This window comes from Culex quinquefasciatus, chromosome 2, assembly GCF_015732765.1.
Source record: "Culex quinquefasciatus strain JHB chromosome 2, VPISU_Cqui_1.0_pri_paternal, whole genome shotgun sequence".
In the NCBI taxonomy this organism is placed as follows: domain Eukaryota; kingdom Metazoa; phylum Arthropoda; class Insecta; order Diptera; family Culicidae; genus Culex; species Culex quinquefasciatus.
Window position 1 is genome coordinate 28,710,186 of NC_051862.1, and position 20,480 is coordinate 28,730,665.

General features: G+C 32.1%; 1 protein-coding gene across 8 annotated transcripts in view; it reads right to left on the bottom strand.

Moving 5' to 3' along the window:
- LOC6054789 (atypical protein kinase C) overlaps positions 1–20,480 on the bottom strand; it is a 352,606-nt gene that overhangs the window by 45,279 nt on the left and 286,847 nt on the right. For all 8 annotated transcript variants that reach the window (XR_005277316.1, XR_005277317.1, XM_038254610.1 and 5 more), the window contains 3 exons: positions 8,746–8,831; positions 2,826–2,972; positions 1,126–1,313 (listed from right to left, as the gene is read on the bottom strand). Coding sequence is in view for 6 of the 8 variants with exons in the window: in XM_038254610.1 (XP_038110538.1) it covers positions 1,126–1,313; positions 2,826–2,972; positions 8,746–8,831 (421 nt within the window). In the remaining 2 variants the exon portion in view is untranslated. The remainder of the gene's footprint in view (positions 1–1,125; positions 1,314–2,825; positions 2,973–8,745; positions 8,832–20,480) is intronic.

Genomic DNA, 20,480 nt, shown 5'->3' on the forward strand with positions numbered 1-20,480 from the left:
TAGGTCAAAAGATAGGTAATTTGATGGACTATAAGCCTACGGAAATAACTTTTTGGCCAATCACAGTTTTTCTCATAGTTTTTCGATTTTTCTACAACAAACATTTTACAACGTTAGTTTTTGCCCTGTAGGCCGTCATAGCGGCACTTTTTGATCTCAATTTTGTCATATTCGGAATCCTCGGAAAATTTCACGTAAGTTAGAAGTATTGCAGTTGTAAATTTGATTGGAAAAATAATTAAATAAAACGTTTTCTAAAAAAGAAATTGATCTCATTTACTCTGTGGTCAATACGTCAAATGCCGTATTAAGTAGGCGAATATCTGTTTTACCCCTAATCCGACAAAATGTTAAAAAATATTTTAATTCATCTTAAATGGCATTTTTTCCAATCAAATTTACAACTCCAATACTTCTAACTTACGTGAAATTTTCCGAGGTTTCCGAATATGACAAAATTGAGATCAAAAAGTGCCGCTATGACGGCCTACAGGGCAAAAACTAACGTTGTAAAATGTTTGTTGTAGAAAAATCGAAAAACTATGAGAAAAACTGCGATTGGCCAAAAAGTTAACACCGTAGGCTTATAGTCCATGAAATTACCTATCTTTTGACCTATGGGAGTATGGGTGTTGGAGGCTGTTGCAAAAGGATTTTAAGGTTTTAAAAAAATCAATTTTTGACAGTAATTTGCAAAAGCTAATAGAAAAAGTCGAACCTATCCTGGATGTCTATGGCACATTTTAAAGGGCTTCAAAAGACCTTTCGAATTTATCTAAGAGAGTTGGAATTGATGAAGTTTTACGGAAATGCGAGCAATTTTAAGATTTTTAATGTTTTTTCGACCTCAACTTCAAAGCCCGTTTTACCCCACTTCCCTTTGTTGTAGAGGGCTCATATTTGACATGAGTTCATCTCATGTATAGACGAACAAACGCTGAAAGTTTCATCCAAATCGGAGCACTTCGATACGACCTGTTACACATTGGTGAAAAACTCGCTCTTAAAAGCTTGAAGCTTTTTTGTACGAAAGATTTACAGAAGATTGTTATACGAATGAGGTTTAGAGTCAAAAGAAGTGCTCAAAGAACATGTTTTGACAAATACTCTTCATAAGCCACTCACCGAATCAGCTCAAAGTCCTGCAGCGAGTACTGCCGCTGGGTGCCCGACTCGAGCGGTTCCTCGACGTTCTCGTTGACCTCAACCGGCACCTGGTCGCACTGCTCGTGGTGGTACGAGTCACCGGACGGGTACTGCTCCGGTGGCGGGATGCCATCCTGGCCGCTGGATTCGTCGTTCGGGTCCTGAACCTGCGGAAAGAAAATAAAGAAAATTTCGTCCTCAAAGATCTTTACGGTTCTTGGAATGGCTCCAGCAGCCACAGGAATTTGGGAGGAGGGCAAGGACAGACAGCCCCCGGAAGCGACATTTTTCCGGAGCGGGGGGAAAGACAATGAAATCCCGAGCAGTTGTAACCGAAATGAATGTTTTTGTTCGGGAATTACAAAGACGGGACCGCCGAAAAGGGGAATGGAAAAGTAAACGCATTTCCCGAATTGTCTTTCTTACTGTTGAAATAAAAAAAGGAGAAAACTTCAAGGATGGTCATGGCACGGTGGGTAAATTTACAAATTTTCAATGTTTTAATGTTTTAATGTTTTAATGTTTAAATGTTTAAATGTTTAAATGTTTAAATGTTTTAATGTTTTAATGTTTTAATGTTTTAATGTTTTAATGTTTTAATGTTTTAATGTTTTAATGTTTTAATGTTTTAATGTTTTAATGTTTTAATGTTTTAATGTTTTAATGTTTTAATGTTTTAATGTTTTAATGTTTTAATGTTTTAATGTTTTAATGTTTTAATGTTTTAATGTTTTAATGTTTTAATGTTTTAATGTTTTAATGTTTTAATGTTTTAATGTTTTAATGTTTTAATGTTTTAATGTTTTAATGTTTTAATGTTTTAATGTTTTAATGTTTTAATGTTTTAATGTTTTAATGTTTTAATGTTTTAATGTTTTAATGTTTTAATGTTTTAATGTTTTAATGTTTTAATGTGTTAATGTTTTAATGTTTTAATGTTTTAATGTTAGCCAATATTTTTTTTTTCTTAATGCTTTTTTTTCCTCAACTGCAGCAATTCAGCAAACCAACGAGTCGGGGTGATGGCAGCCAATGAATCTAACTCAAACTGACGGGGATGGCCCCCGGAAGGAAAACGAATTGCAAGAATGTAAACTGTTACTGCTGCACGGAGAAAGAGCGAAGCGATATTGCAAGAAGGAGTGGAAAGGGGAAGGGCCAAGTCGAGCAAGGTTGAATTCAATTTCCTCTTCAAATACACCGACGTCTTTACTTGTTTTGTTACATTCGGGGAAGAAGTTTTGAAAGTGACTTAAAAATTTTATGTTTTTAAAGATTTTAATGTTTTTTCACGATTTTTGTTGAAAATTTTGTACAGTTGCATTATTGTTTCTTTTTTTAATAATTAAATTAATCTCATTTTAACAATTTCACATTAAACCACCTTCAAAAGTTCCTCCCCCGTCGTAACCTGCCCGATTGAGGACCATATCCTTGGCCAGAACCCCAAGGTTTACCGCATTCATCAAGATTGAACTTGTCGCAATTTTCAGCTCGATTCAATTGCCTGCACTTCACTCAACCTTAAGGCGAGTCGGAGATGGAGTGAATTTCGATTGAATTTTCTCCTTCTTTTTATTTTGGGGTCACATTTGCCGCAATGTTTCATTAAATGGGGATATATATTTTACAACAACATGAAAAGAAGAATTGTGATGTGAGCCATTCGGGATACTTACCAGCACCGGTTCGACGTGTTCGTTGCTGCACGGTTTGCTGCCGAGCTTGTGGCACTTCTTGTGCACCAGCAGCTTGCACTGGATGCACTTGAAGCCCTGCCGGCCGAGGCCCCAGATGCGGTCGTGGCAGAACGCGCAGAAGGCTTTCTGTGGATTGGAGGAATTAGAAAAAGGAAAATTAGCAAGATTGCGACATTCTTATGGCTTGACATGGGTAAATTAAAAAAGAGTGTTTTAACATTCTTACCAAATTCTAGAAATTTGTTTGCATTATGCGATTATTTTGAAGAAATTTTCAAGATACCAATAATAAACTACTCAAAAAAAAAAATCAACATATTAGCGGAAAGGTCTTTTGATTACCCATCCAACGAAGTGTAACATGTTAAATCCGGGTATCGTTTTCATCAAAATATCTTAGATCTGGCTGTCAAAAATGGTATCATTTACACTTAAGGTCTTACAACTTTTGATAAGGTTGCCAGATTCTCAATATTTTATACATGAGCAGTTCTCTGAGATTTCGGTCATTCGTTTTTTTTTTGTATTTTTTAACCCGACTGAAACTTTTTTGGTGCCTTCGGTATGCCCAAAGAAGCCATTTTGCATCATTAGTTTGTCCATATAATTTTCCATACAAATTTGGCAGCTGTCCATACAAAAATGATATATGAAAATTCAAAAATCTGTATCTTTTGAAGGATTTTTTGATCGATTTGGTGTCTTCGGCAAAGTTGTAGGTATGGATATGGAATACACTGGAAAAAAAATGATACACCGGTAAAAAAAATTTGGTGATTTTTTATTTAACTTTTTGTCACTAAAACTTGATTTGCAACAAAACACTAGTTTTTTTATTTTATTTTTTGATATCTTTTAGAGGACATTAAATGCCAACTTTTCAGAAATTTCCTGGTTGTGCAAAAAATCATTAACCGAGTTATGGATTTTGGAATCAAAACTGATTATTTTTTTTTAAATCGGAATATTGGTTGCAAAAATGTTTCGACTTCATTTTTCGATGTAAAATCAAATTTGCACTCAAAAAATACTTCAGTGAAATTTTGGTAAAGTGCAACGTTTTCTAGTTAAATCCATTTTCAGGTGACTTTTCTGAAAATAGTCGCAGTTTTTAAATGTTTAAAATTAGTGCACATGTTTGCCCACTTTTGAAAGAAATATTTTTGAAAAGCTGGGAAAATTCTCTATATTTTGCTTTTGGAACTTTGTTTTCCGAGACAACTTAAAAAAAACGGCAATTTTTTTTTCATTTTATTTTTTTCTCCTAATGACTTTAAACTAAATACGTGAATGACCGGTAGGTACAAATATTTTTCAAGGTTTTTTCTCGGCTCTGCTGAAGGTCGAGGGCAATAAAAATATTCAAAAAAAATCCTGATGTTTAATTCTTTTTTCCGATCTGTGATCCCAAAATGAAATTTCACTCCGGATAATCGAATCACAAAAAAACATTTTTTTGAGATCAAGAATGACCTGCTCTAAAGTGATTTAGAATTTTTAAATCTAAGATGGCTTCCAAAATGACGGTAATGAAATGTTGAAAAAATGCATTTTTTAAATTTAATAGGCAATCAACCACTCAAATTTGACTTAAATGGGGTCCCAGAACTAAATTTTGATGATTAAAGCAAGAAAATAAAAAACACGAAAAAAAATTTTGGTTCATGATTCGATTATCCGAAGTCCCATACAAACTTTCGGATAATCGAACTTCGGATAACCAAGTCTGGACTGTATATAGGGTCAAATTTTATCAAAAAATCAAAAAAAGGTAACAATCAATTTTTTCAATTTTAAATTTAGACAGTCACAATTTTTTTTCTTCCTGATATTATAGAGAGTTTTTGAAAAGGGAGGATGGACAAAAACCTGAAATAAAAATTGCAATGGGCTTACAAAAAATAATTATAATAATTGAGAGTTTGGAAAAATATCGTTTATTATAAAAATCCTGAAATTTTCAATGGCCTCAAATGACAAAAAAAATTATAAAATTTAAGCATAAAGGGTTTTTGATTTAAATTTTCCAAAAAAACATATTTTTCATAGGTGTAAAAGAACGTAATATTTTTTTTTTTTTCAAAAAAAATCTCGTTTATTGAATATATATATTTTTTAAAAGTTCAACCAAAATGCATAAGAAGAAATTGTTTGAAAAGCTATGGAATAAAAATAGCTTCAGCAGTGAAAGTTTCTCAAGCGGAACAATCCGAGATGGAGCTCATTCTGGAAGAAATCAGAGCCAAGCGCCAGCGGAAGCTGGAAACCAGTTCGACGGCGACGGCGGCAGTCGTTACTGCGGTGGACCAGCTGGATTCTACAGCCGGCATCGCAGGAGATTCCAAGGAAGTGGAGGGGAAAGGACCAAGTTTTGAACAACAGCTGACCTAACTTGGGGAGGCTATGTGGCCTACGGAAGAGATTTACATCGGAGTTGGGAGCTGATTGGATGATCCCAGAATTGAATTTGGTGAGAGCGTTTCAATTTCTTCCTTATTATATTATAGCATTTAAATTTTCTCATTTTTTACCAACGCCCACTACTTCATTCGTCGGTGAAGTATCCCATAAAACCCTTTTCCCTTCCAAATCCGGATATCTTGGAGGTCGTCTAAGTTCTTAGGCATCTCTATAGGATATCCAATCATCAAATCCCTCCCCACCTCCCCCGTTGATCGTGAGGAGTCGACCAAAAGGACAAATGAATAGTGATGTGTCATTCGGCACATTCCTGACGCATTTATTTTCCTTATCGGCGCCAACCTAGCTATTGCGAGCTTTATGCTCGGCTAGAGTACGGTCAACAAAGCTAAGCTAAGCTAAGCTAAGGTGTAAAAGAACGTAATATTGAATGTTCAGCCCTTTTGAAATATTAGACTTGATTCCGAAATAATAAAAAGAATCGAAATTATCATAAAATTTCACAACTGTTTCATTTTTCAATATTGAAAAGGATGAGATTGGCATAGAAATTGCGGGATTTTTTTTGGATGAATGTAACAAACTTCAATTTTCATTTTTTTTTTGTATTTCAGCAATCAGGGTTCCTATCTTCAATGTCTCTTAGGAAATTTTATAGGAGATTTTTGAAATTTTTCGAATTTTTTTTTTCATTTTGAATAGACAATTAGGGACACTTTTCTGAAAAAAATTGAAAAACGGAAACTTTTCAGTTGAAATCAAATTTTAGGTGGCTATATCTTTTAAACGGTGCATATTATCAAAAAATATGTGAAGTACTTTTCGATTGCAAATTTGATTTTTCATTAAAAACTGGAGTCAATAGAAAATTTTTCAAAAAATTATACTTTGTAGTATAATAAAATTAAAAAAAAAAATAAGACGTGCGGATATTAAGACATAGAATTTTTGTAACAAAAAAGTTAATTTAAAATCGAAAAAATTGTTTTTATCCGTGTACCAATTCATTCGAAATATTCCTCATCAATAACTACAACTTTGCCGAAAACACCAAATCGTTCCGTAAATTTCTTCAAAAGTTACAGATTTTCGGATATTTTGAAGACTTATGGGTGGGTGAACCAATGGCACAAAATGGCTTCTTAAGTCATAGGAAAGGCCTCCACAAAGTTTGGCCCAATACAAAAAGAATATAAATACGTTGAAATTGGCCGATTTTGTAGAGAATTGTTCAGATGTTTTTTGTATGTAATGTAAAATACTCAAATTTCCATACAAAAAATTACATACATAAATTTTCATAATTTGCGATATGGGACGAAAATTTCGATAAATAAATTATTTTTACTACTCAGATTTTCACAAACTACCGATTAATTTTGAAGTTCGAAAAATTTAACAAGCATTTTTTTAATATAGGGGTAATTCATTACCAACTTACATGAAATCGAGAAAAGTTGCCCCGACTCCTCTTCGATTTGCGCGAAACTTTGTCTAAAGGGGTAACTTTTGTCCCTGATCACGAATCCGAGGTTCATTTTTTGATATCTCGTGACGGAGGGGCGGTACGACCCCTTCCAATTTTGAACATGCGAAAAAAGAGGAGTTTTAAATAATTTGCAGCCTGAAACGGTGATGAGATAGAAATTTGGTGTCAAAGGGACTTTTATGTAAAATTAGACGCCCGATTTGATGGCGTACTCAAAATTCCGAAAAAAAAGGCAAAACGTATTTTTCATCGAAAAAACACTAAAAAAGTTTTCTTTTCAAATCTACATTGACCCAGAAGGGTTATTTTTTCATTTAGAACAAAATTTTTCATTTTAAAATTTCGTGTTTTTTCTAACTTTGCAGGGTTATTTTTTAGAGTGTAACAATCTTCTACAAAGTTGTAGATCACGAGTTATTGCGATTTTACGAAAAAAAGTTTTGAAAATGTTGGTCGTCGTCGATCATGGCCGTTCATGGTCACTCGCGATAGGCACGGACGACGAAACAAAGAGAAACGCAAAAAAAATTTTTTTTTTCGTAAAATCGCAATAACTCGTGATGTTTGTAAGCAAACTCCTTATGTCTATACATAAAAAAATTAACTTTTTTTTGATGAAATATACTTTTTCTCGGAATTTTGAGTACGCCATCAAATCGGGCATCTTTGACACCAAATTTCTATCTTTTCACGGTTGCGAACTACAAATCACTGAAAAACGTGTCTTAGTAAAAATACCAGAAAATGAAAGGGGTCGTACCGTCCCACCGTCACGAGATATTGAAAAATAGACCTAGGATTCGTGATCAGGAACCAAAATAACCCCTTAGAGCAAAGCTTCACGCAAATCGAAGAGGGGTCGGGGCAACTGCTGTGTGAGTTTGCGGAGAATTGCCCAATGATATTATTTCAAAAGAACTTTGAAATTAACCCATACGTAATAAACGCTTGGATTTTTTTCCAAGTTGATGCAAATCAAAGTTAAATTCAATTCAAAGCATTCAAAGGACGTGCAGGATGAACGATTTAAGCCACATTGAAGTGATTAATTCGTAAATTGATCGAGAACTGATCGAAAAACAGCTTTCTTTGCACTTAAAACCTATTGCAAACTCTCTCAAATTATGGACATTTGCCAAACAAATACTGTTTGAATCTTTTTCAAACAATTAATCCCAAAACATCAACCAAAAATTTTCCCAACTTACGCTTCGTTTCAACGAAATTCTCAACTCCTTCTCAATCAGCATGTCTGTCAGCTACGATACCGTAAACCTTTATCAAATTGAAGATCCGTTTTTTTTTTTTTGCAGCATATCTTTTGCAACCCAAGAAAAAAATACAAACGCCCCCACACTTAATGTGCGAAACTTGACCACCCCGCCACCCAGGTGCCAGCAGTCTGTGCAAAAGCAAAACTCAAAGCTTATTAAAAATGGATTCCCCGGACAAACCGACCAACAAAAATGGCCGAAGGAATCGCGCAAAAAAAATGAGAAAAAGAAGAAAAAACATTTCACACTCCACCAGCGGAAAAGCTCTTTCTTGTATTCTTGGCATTAGGGTGAGTGAGGCTAAATTTGACTGTCAAAAAATTAAAGATAAAATTGCGTCAAAATTAGGTACTTTTACCCTAATTTTTCCCCACTTTTTTTTATTCTCGCTTGAACTGGTTATTTATGAAAAGGTTCGCCATATTTCGCGTCTGTTTATTGCACATTTTTCTGACTGAATTTCTTGCTCTCGGCGGGATATTCCGGAGGTTTTTTTCCCCCCGTTTCGGTACCTGACCTGTTCCGGAGATATTTATTGAGCCTTCTGGCGCGCTGTGCTGAGAGAGATCGAGAATAAAATAAGGAAAGGAAAATGGCTCGACCTGAAGGCGACTTCATTTCGTTTTTGTTACTTGCGCAAACAAATTTGGGGAATTTTCGGCTTAATTTAACTAGATCTTGAGGATTTCTTTTTTGCTGTGTGTGCTTGACTTACCCGATTAAATCGTTTCGCCTGGAAGATGTGTCCATTTATCCGGTACAGCTTGCGCCATCTTCTGGCACCTCTTCGATAAATGCTTCCTGAAAATGAAAAGAAATACAAATTTCTGGTTAAAAACTTTATTTTTGGTCATTTCTCATAAATTATTCCACGAATTGAAATTTACACTCGTCTCATTTCCATTTTTAATTCCACCATTTTTCCGTCTGCAGCGTCATTTATAATAATCATCAAATTTAATTCGCACCCATTAATGGGTGGAAAAACCCACGGGCCAAAAATACAAAACAACAGAAACGTCCCGAACCCTGGCGCGAGACCCATTACGACCAACACCATCCAAAGCAATTAATTTCGACACCCATTTTTTTCACCCCCACCAAATTCCAGTCCCTAACTCCGTACCACCACGGTCACCTGCAAAGTTTGACCCTGTGTGTTTGGCGCAGCACGTGTCGACCGGTTTCATAAATATTCTGTACAACAGCTATGGCCATTTTTTCATAAACACCAACTTTTATGTAAAATTTTCCGCGAAATCGATTCCCACTACCGGTTTTTAAAAATTTTGACGTTTAGACCACTTTAAAAAAAACAGTTTTAGTAAATGATTTTTGTATTTTTTATGAGAGACATACCATCCTGCATTTTTCGTCAGTCTTTTGGTAACATCTTAGGCTATTTCCTCAAAAATTTTGAACGAAAAAAAATCGTGACATCACCTTTCAATTTAAGTTTTAGACTTAAAAATCAAAAAATCTCATATAAGTGGCGTATATTTTTGTTTCAGTGTTTTTTTTAGAAAGTTTGTCTTTGACCACTTTTTGATACGATGCAACGGCTCCGAGATACAGCAATATTCAAATTGCAAAATACAAAAATATTTGAATACCTTACGCCCTTCTCAAATGTTATTTTCGAGTACTATTGGCTCCATATACACAAAAATGGCTTATATAGGTTTAGGATAACATGTCTACAAATTTTCATTGAAATCGGAGAGGGTCTGGTACAAAAATACCAGAAAAATTCCCGATTTGAGCTGGAATTGCTCAATAGTCAATTCAGAATCTTCAAACTTATATTTAAATTACAATTTTCCGGGCTATTCATATGACATTACCATGCGAATTTCCGAAAATCTGCATCTTGGGGAGGAATTTTCTGATCGATGTATTGTCTTCGACAAAGTATTAAACATGAAAAATATCTTGAATATTTTTTTAAATTTTTTGATGTTTATTTTTATTTTTTGGGGACTTATAAGGCGTTTTTTGCGCCAAAGTTAAGGATGATGCAAATTATTAGCGAAGATAAATATATATACTTGAAAAAAAGTGTGATATTCAAAAAAAATTAAATGTTGTCAAATGAAATTTCAAAACTTATTTTCGGATTTTAACAAAAATTTGCTATATGACTTTACACACTTTTTGATAAAGTGCAGATATAGGCATTTTCAGAGGATTTTTTATTGTTCTGATATTTGTAATTTAAAAAACTTTATTAAGAAAAACCATTCCTGCGAAAAGTATCTTCGAAAAACTGAGAAAATGTCCTACAATATTCTTTTTAACTTTGTAAAATCGAACTGTTGGTTGCTGAGATACTCAAGGTTCCAAAATTTTGAAATAATTTTTGCTGAAAAGAACGAAAATTTCGCAAAAGTTTAATATTCAACATTGTATATTGAACCAATACTTTCCGAGATATCGCGAGTTCAGAAATAAAAGGCAGTTAGATAAAAATGTGACTTTTTTTTGATTTTTTATTCGTGGATAAAGTTTTACCCAAATAAAAAAAGGAAAGAAAATACGATTTACTGACTCATAATTTTCAAAGCACAAAATAAATTCAGATAGGTAATGAAAACAAAATTCCGATGGATAATAATAAATAAAATGGCAAAACAGATTTTATTTTAAGTAAACATTCTCAAAATTCTCATCGAGGTTTACAAAAAAGAGATTAAATATCAATATGAGCAATTCTCTGAGACTCGAGCCAACATAATTTTTGTGTAGTTTTTAATTTGATTAAACTGTGTACTTTTCTATAACCAAAGAAATCATTTTGCATCATACAAATTTTCATATATATTTTTTTAAATTCCCCGTTTTTTTTTTAACTCGAATTATGACACAAAAATTTGTATTGTGCTAAAAATCCATTTTTGAAAAATTTCATTTTTGACATGTTTTAGATGACACAAAAGCAATTTTTTGAGCTGTGGCATAAGTTGGTCAAAATTCATTTGGCAGTGTTGCCAACTTAGATTTTACAAATAAACTTTATTTTAAGATGTAGAAAAAAATCAATCGAAAGTAACTAAACCTAAAATTTATTCTTTACAAACACAAAAAAAATGTGTAACCATTTTTTTCTAAGGATTCCAAATCAAAAAATATCAAAAATATCAAAAATAAAATGTCCAAAAATAGCTATGTCTTGAAAGAGTTACTCATTTACAAATTTTGAGTTCAATTTAGAGAATTTAGTTTAACATACTGAAAATCCTATAGACAAAAATCACTTTTAAGATCCTGCAAAATGTAGTAAAAAAATGCATTAAAAAATTCAATCATCTTTTTTCAATATTAATTAAATTTTGCTTTCAATCACAAATTTAAAAAAAAAAAAAAATTTTTTGGCTTGTGGTGTGGTGATCGCGGGATGTTTTGAAGTTTGATTTTTTGGGGATTATGTTCGGAAAGTTGTTGGTTATGCCAATTCAAACAATTTTGCCCAGGACACCAACGTTTTAGCTAGCCTTCTTCGACTAATTATATCAAAATCAGAGCAAATTCTCAAAAATCAGTTTTTATCGTAGCAATGCAGAGTTTCAAGACTTTTTTTTTGTCTTAAACAAAAAAAATGTTTTTGAAAAACAAATTTATTTTAAAATATTGGATTTTTTTTATTGAAAAGATCAGAAAATTTCAGAAAGATTCATTTCTTGGAAATCGGACCAATATTTTCCGATATATCGTCAGTTAAGTGTCAATTCGAATTCTTTGTAAGACTGAAAATCAGAAACTGATTGCTCGATTTTCTAAGTCTCACAGAGAAAATTGTAGGAAATTTTCTTAGCTTTTAAAAGTATTTTTTCGTGGGTGCTATTTTTAAAAAGGTATTTTTTAAAATGCAAAAAAAAACCAAAAGAAATCAAATTGTTTATTTTAAAGAAGTTATAACTTGAATGAAAACGGTACATTTTATAAAAAAAAACTGTGAAAAAAATAATTTTTATATTTTTATTGTCCAGGTTTCCGACATTTAAAAAAACACGATTTTTCAAAAATTCATATCTCCTAAACCAGATTTTGCAACCTCCACGCACTATGGCTCAGAAGATGTCATTTTTAGTCCCCTAAAACATATCAAAAAAATTCGAAAATTAAAAAATACTTATTTAAATAATCGCGAAAAAATTGGGTAATTCTCCGCAACTCAACTGCTGCCCCGACCGCTCTTCGATTTGCGTGAAACTTTGCCCTAAGGGGTAACTTTTGTCCCTGATCACGAATCCGAGGTCCGTTTTTTTGATTTCTCGTGACGGAGGGGCGGTACGACCCCTTCCATTTTTGAACATGCGAAAAAAGAGGTGTTTTTCAATCATTTGCAGCCTGAAACGGTGATGAGATAGAAATTTGGTGTCAAAGGGACTTTTATGTAAAATTAGACGCCCGATTTGATGGCGTACTCAAAATTCCGAAAAAAAAGGCAAAACGTATTTTTCATCGAAAAAAACACTAATTTTTTTTTTGAAAATTCTTAAGAAATCAAAAACGGACCTCGGATTTGTGATCAGGGACAAAAGTTACCTTTTAGGACAATGTTTCATGCAAATCGAAGAGGGGTCGGGGCATTTTTCTCGATTTTGTGTGAGTTGGCAGAGAATTACCCAATTGCGAAATCGTTTTACTTAATTTTAACATTAAACCAATAAAAAATATCGAAAATTATCAAGAAAGACAGTCAAACATTTTTTGTATTTTTTTTTAAATAATAATCTGGTTCTACCCAACCCTCATTTAATAAGATAACCATGATTTTTTCCTTCGAGGACAAAAAAGGTTTTCAATTGAAAGAAAAAGTTATCTATGTATATTTTTCTATGTTCTTAGAACTTCAACCTCTTCTTTTACAATCCACGGATCAGCAAACTGACAATTCAACCAGTTTGTTGCGTGAATTCTCATCTTCCGCTAGCTCAAATCCTTTTCCTCGGAGTAAAAACCCAAGAAAAATCCCCTTTCGCACTTCGCCGATTTGAATAAAAATCGCCTCATTACGCATTGAGCAGCAAAAAAAAAAGAATAAAAAAAGCCCGTAAATTTTACACCAAAAACGGTGCCGTCATGTCACGACGAGCGAAAGATCCTCCCCGGGCAAGGGAGAGAGCAAGCAAATTCTTTGCTCTGATTAAATATGTACCGGAAAAAAAGTGTCACTCTTGTCACTTTCGAAGGCGACAGACACCTCCTCACCAAAGGCAACAGCAACAGAATGGAAAATTTTAAAATACTACACAGAAACAAAAAGTACCGTGCTTTGAGCGCTTCCTTGGAAAACGAGGAAAGGATTATTAAATTTTTGCTAGTTGCTAAATTATTCGAGCGCGCGATGAGCCATTTCGCTGCGCCGCGGTGGAAAATTTGACTTTTCCCCCCAGGGGGACGGGGATGAAGGAAAGGTGACGACGAATTACCATAAAGAGCTTGTATAGTAACGCCAAGTTTGGCTGGGAGTAATTTTTGACACCTTTTCCGGATCGTCGGAGAGAGACAAGTTTGGGGAGTGCCCCAATTGAAGTGTTTTAATTAGGAAAAAAAATCTAAATTAGTTAAAAACTACAATGAAAAAATAAAACTAAAAAAAAATCGTTCTAACAATATCTGCATCGATCCATGAAGCCATCATCATTACACGGGACATTACGGTGGAAGAAAAATGAAGAGAGATTATCCGCGTGGATCACCGACCGACCAACCTTGCCACATCACAACACAAATTGATTAAAATTTTACGATGCGGCTGTGAATAAATTATATCATTACGTCGACGACTCGACACTGCTGCTGTTGTTTTTCGTAGGGCGTTAATTTTTAAGCGATTTTCCGTCGATAGCGGTTTGCGGTGGGCTGTAATGAGGACACTTTGGTGGGAGGTTTGGGGGAAAAACGTCATTAAAAGTAATGTTTGTTTTTATAACTTTTTTAAAGGCAAGTTTTTTTTTAATATAAGAGATGCAAAATTTACCTCTTTTTGTGAAAAACGTGAAATTACATACAAAAAATGAGAATTCCTGGGCAGACGGTAATAACCCAATTCATAATATTTCAATAACAAATCCTGTTAAAATAGAGCAATTCTCTCAGATTTCGGTCATTCGATGTTTTTTGTATGTTTTAATCCGACTGAAACTTTTTTGGTGCCTTCGGTATGCCCATAGAAGCCATTTTGCATCATTAGTTTGTCCATATAATTTTCCATACAAATTTGGCAGCTGTCCATACAACAATTATGTATGAAAATTCAAAAATCTGTATCTTTTGAAGGAATTTTTTGATTGATTTGGTGTCTTCGGCAAAGTTGTAGGTATGGATATGGACTACACTGGAAAAAATGATAGACGGTAAAACAAATTGTGGTGATTTTTATTCAACTTTTTGTCACTGAAGCTTGATTTCCAAAAAAAACACTATTTTTAATTTTTTTTATTTTTTGATATAATTTAGAGGACATCAAATGCCAACTTTTCAGAAATTTCCAGGTTGTGCAAAAAATCTTTGAGCGAGTTATGAATTTTTGAATCAATACTGTTTTTTTTTTTCAAAAAATCGAAAAATTGGTCTCAAAAATTATTCAACTTCATTTTTCGATGTAAAATCAAATTTGCAATCAAAAAGAACTTCAGTAAAATTTTGATAAAGTACACCGTTTTCAAGTTATAGCCATTTTTATGTAACTTTTTTCAAAATATTCGCAGTTATTGATTTTTTTTAAATAGTGTCCATGTTTGCCCATATTTGAAAAAGATATTTTAGAGAATATAAAGAATTTTCTCAGCTTTTCAAAAATATTTTTTTCAAAAGTGGGCAAACATGTGCACTTATTTAAAAAAATTAAAAACTGCAACTATTCTCAAAAAGTTACCTAAAATGGATTTAACTTCAAAACGGTGCCGTTTATCAAAATTTTACTAAAGTACTTTTTGATTGCAAATTTGATTTTACATCGAAAAATCAAGTTGAAAATTTTTTTCGACCAATTTTGCGATTTTTTGAAAAAATCAGTATTGATTCAAAAATTCATAACTCGCTCAAAGATTTTTTGCACAACCTTGAAATTCCCGAAAAGTTGGCATTTTATGTCCTTTAAAACATATCAAAAAATAAAAAAAAATAAAAATAGCTTTTTTTTTTGCAAATCAAGTTTTAGCAACATAAAGTTAAATAAAAAATCACCATTTTTTTTCCGTGTATCATTTTTTTCAGTGTAGTCCACATCCATACCTACAACTTTGCCGAAGACACCAAAACCTTCAAAAGATACAGATTTTTGAATTTGCATGCATCATTTTTGTATGGCCAGCTGCCAAATTTGTATGGAAAATAATAAGAACAAACTAATGATGCCAAATGGCTTCTTTGAGCATACCGAAGGCACCAAAAAAGTTTCAGTCGGATTAAAAAATACAAAAATTAAAATTTAAGAAGAAAGACCGATTTCGTAGAGAATTGCTCATCTTGCTTTACTACTGTTTTCATGTTTTACAGTCACTTTTTAAATTTTTTGCGTGTTTTAACATTTTCTGCTATACACTGATACCATTATCATTTAAATTGTAGAAATGTGTCTGAGACACTACATAAACTAATGTATACCTTTTTTTTAAATTGATTTTTGACGAATTTTGAGATTGAAGCCCGTCTAGAGGCGGGTTTAGGTTGTAGAGGGTTAACGCTTTTTACTGACGGATTTTTTGATAAGCCCTAAAAAATAGTATTTTATAGTATTTTCGGATTTGTGGAACTTTTAAAAATGTAGGGGGTAATTTCAGAATATCAGAATACAGTGTTTCAAGAGTTTGAGAAAATTTTACACGCGTTTCACTTTTTAACATTATAAATCGGAGTTTCTAAGGCCATATCTTAGTAATCAAAAGTTGGATCACCTATGTAAAAAAAAAAGAAAAAAAAAATAGAGATTAGCTCATCTTTCCCCATTATGGACAAACACTACACCGCTGAAAAAGTAGTAATCCAGCTGCGTGTAAAAGGCCTGGATGTAAAATAAATATTGCATTATTTTATGTGATTTCACACCCTAAAACATGTAGCCCATCAGTATGGGAAACCTACTTGACCGAAATGTCAAGCTCATAAATGCGTTTATCCTTTCAGTTCTTCATCGGTCTGATGGCCGAATGGGCTAAGGCGCCAGTCCTGACTGTTGGCGCTGGGTTTGAATCCCGTCGGTTGCAACTTTTTTTTGTGTTTGCAAAAATTGTTCATGCAGTGTGTAATATTAAGTGTTTATTTTGACGAAGGTGATGTGCATGCTTTGGCATGCGATTTTACCATCAGATTTTTTGCTGTGTACATAAAAAATAATATTTTTTTTGAAAACTTTAACCTAAGAAATGGTTTCAACTCAAAAACGATGAAAAAAAAAAGAAGAGAAGCCTTTCGAAATTTTAAAACAATTTTTATCACAAAAAGTTTAAATCCCATAATATTTTTTTTGAATTTAAAATTTTCTAATATGATTTAGAAGGCTAAACAATGCTTATTATGTGCTAGAGTTTAGCATTATTCAAATGACGATCTTCAGAAAAATCGAACAAGTAGATACAGAATCAAATTTGCAAATGAAAATAGCTGCACAATTTTTAGTTTGCCAAATTGTCTCACCTTTAATTTCTTAACAGTTTAAAGTCAAAATTTTGAAACAATGATATTTTTTTCAGTTTGAGAAAATTTCATATAAGAAAAGCACCACAGCAAACAATATTTTCGAAAGGCTGAGCAAATATCACACAGTTTTCTTTTTAGTTTTTCATATGACAATATTTCGAAATTGTATTGGTTCGATTTTAGAATGATAAAAAAATGTAAAATTTGCTTCTCTGTTGAATAAAAACCCAGTTGTCAACTACAAGTCTAACATTTGAAAAGGGGTATTAGAAGAAAATACAACCTCACAATAGTCACTTTTTATACAAAAAAAAAACTGTTAGATAAAAACAACATAAAAAAGTACGCTCAACCAAAAAAAATCTTTTAGAATAGCATAGCATAGCATTACGGGTCTGAACCACAATGGTCAATCCAATATTCTTAGACAATTTGAGTATTGCGCGGTACAACCAAAAATACCTAAAAACGAACATTTTCACACTGTGCTCCAAGGCTAACGCTCTTGCAGTCCCGGGGGAAGTTTCTCAAAAAAAAAAATCTGGTGAGTTGTCGATCCAGAAAAACGAAAAATGTCGCTCGTTACGAAAATGTTGCATGCTTGGTACTGGGGAAAATTGGGAAATATGGTTATCAAATTAATGGTTTTTGATACTGGTAATGAAAATGGCCATTTTGACAGGATTGGACATTTCCTGAACCATACTTGTGTTGGCAATAATATCGTGTTTTGGCAATTTATATTCACAGAGGTTCCAATGATTGAAATTTTTTAATCAGAATGAATTATTCAAAATTAAATAAATTGGCAAAGAATTAAAAATTACACACAAAAATAGAATGATTTTTTACAGTTTTGTACAAAGTTCTTTGTCATATTGGTCATGTAGAACATAACCACCTGCACCACACTTGATTATCCAAAGTTTGGTTATACGAATTATTTTAAATCCTATTCAAACGATTTTAAATAATCGAAACATGATCAAAAAAATTCTTCCATTTAACCGTGAAATTTTTGTAAAATTTGATTACAAAGTTGTTATTTTTTAATATTTCATCACCGCCATTTTGGTCGCCATCTTGGATTTAAAAATGATAATCACTTTGTCTTGGTTTTGGGGTCACACTTACGCTCGAAAATCAAAAATAAGACAAAGAAAAAAAAATTGTTTGGTTTTCATCCGAAGATTTGATTATCCGAAGTTCAATTGCCAAAGCCTTTGCATAATCGAGTCTAGCCTGTTAATTTATTTTTTCGACTATATTTTTTGCACTTAAGATAACTAACATGATTCTTTCAAACCTTGGCACACTTCCAAAATTAAAACTGTCCTTTTTTCTAATAACTCAAAAGATGTAATTTCTAGCAACTAGAATCATGTTCAAAAAATTTAATTTCTGTTTGATTTGGTGTTTTCTGCAAAGTTGTAGGTTACTTTGCAGAAGACACCAAATTAATCAGAAATTTAAATTTGAAGGATTAAAAATTCAACGATTGATTTTTTTTCTTTTTAAGCGTAATTTTACCTAAATTTATGTAAAAAAAAAGAAAACTTGTTAGTTTTATTATGTAAAGCTGACTTTATGTATCGACCCAAATACTTCATGAAAAAATACAATTTTAAATTGGAACTGATGTAGAAACCCACTTTTTCACATTAATTTAGGTAAAATTACATCAAAAAGAGGTTTTTTTAAAACCATCATTTTCATAACCTTCTAAAATTAAACTTTTCTTTTTTATGATTTTTGTGAACAAATTCAATGGTCATGAAGATTTTTTTTTTATAAAGCTGAGAAAATTCTCTACATTTTTAATTTTTGAACTTTGTTGATACGACCCTTGGTTGGTGAGATATTGCCATGCAAAGATTTAAAAACAGGAAATGTGATGTTTTCTAAGTTTCACCCAAACAACCCACCATTTTCTAATGTCGAGATCTAAGCAACTATTGGTCCGATTATGATTGTTAGAATCAAGGGTTTCCAGAAGCGTTTATTACTTGCCAGTCTGCCAATTAATTACTCAAATTACTGGTCAAAAATGATTAATTACATTAATTACTTAATTACTTTTCACTACGATAAAAAACATTTAATTTAAATTTAAGTATTCATTTCTACGGTTCTAAACTAAATTATTTATCACCTAAACTCCCAAGCTCGAGAAAAAGGGGAAATTTGTATGGAAATTCCCCCTTTTTCTCGAGCTTGGGAGTTTAGGTGTTTTAAATAGCTCATTCGATAGCTATTTAAAAATTATGCTGTTTATTTTTTGTGCCAATCTGGATATTATAAATTTTGCGTACAATTTTATTGAAAATAGCTATAGGCGATCAAAAATGCCCTCCTTTAGAGGGCGCTGAAACTTTGGGTGATGTTTACAAAATATCCTACAGCGAATTAATTGTTTTGAAATTTGGAATTGTTTTATTTTATTATAAAATTGACATTTTATTTAATTATACAATTTTCAGGTAAAAAATAAGTAGCTCAATTGATATTAACAATAATATTTGTTTTATGGCCAATTTAACCTGTTCATTATCTGATTCGAAATTCCATTATGTTTCACGTTTCAATCAACCGAACCCTTATCAATCAATTGCAAAAGAAGATTATTTAAGTTGACTTACGTGTTTTGAAGTCGTGTTTGTCATAAAAGCAAAAAAAATACTGTACTGTTTTACTTCAATGTATGAATTTTAATATAATTAATTAATAATTTAAAATGGTTTTCAGTTTATTGCAAATCGAATGCCATTAAAATATAGAAGTTGTTTGTAAAAAGGTCCCTGATTTTTCGAGCCAAACATAAACTTTGACAAATATTTGCAGCAGCTCTTCATGAAAATTGTGAAATTCATCAAAATAATGTTAAGTTTTAAAATGTTTTTCAAACATTGGTTTGACAATTACTTTGCATGTTTTTTTTCTCAAGCAAATTTAAAAAATCCGTTACTGAAAATACGGATAAAGTGAAATGTGACATTTACATTGGATTTAATTTCTGCATCTGAATATTGGTCGATTTTAATTTCACTGAGTTTGATTTTTAACATAGAAACATTTGTCTCTGAAATATTTGGAAATTTTTCGGGGAAATAGCTCTTAATAGAGAGATGTTACAGGACTGTCAATTCCTGCAGATTATGAAAAAATATATTTTTTTAATCAATAAAAATAGATTTTTAAATGGCTATCACTTGAAAACTTTGTTTTTATCAATGATAGTTAAGTATATTTTGGTTTTAAATATTTGATCCACATAAACTTAAAATAATTTTGACTGCCTATTAGAAGGAAAAGCATAAAAAATTAATCAATTCTAATGTAGTTCTTGCAAAAAAAAAGAAACATATTTTCATAATAACTTAATAAAAATGAATTGATTTCGGATTCACAAAACATTTTTCACTGGGTAATATATCATGGCGTTGCCTTTTGTTGTTAATCAGCTTCGATAAACAACATGATTAAAATAAATTTTTAGGATAGTTTTAGGAGAGAACTATGGTGAATAAGGCCTTCCACATACAGAACCAGTCTATTTTAATCTTTATGTTTCACTCTTATTTGAAATTAATAAAATACTGTTATAATAGATTATATATAAAAAGTAAATAGTGTTGTTGAAGAAGTACAATTTAAAATAATGAATTACTTTAATTACTCAAAAATTACTTTAATTATCAATTAATTACTTTAAATTACTCTAACTGCATGAATTACTAAGTAATTAAAGAATTACTTAATTACCAGCTGAAAATCAAAGTAATTATTAATTACTTGCCAGTCTGAGGC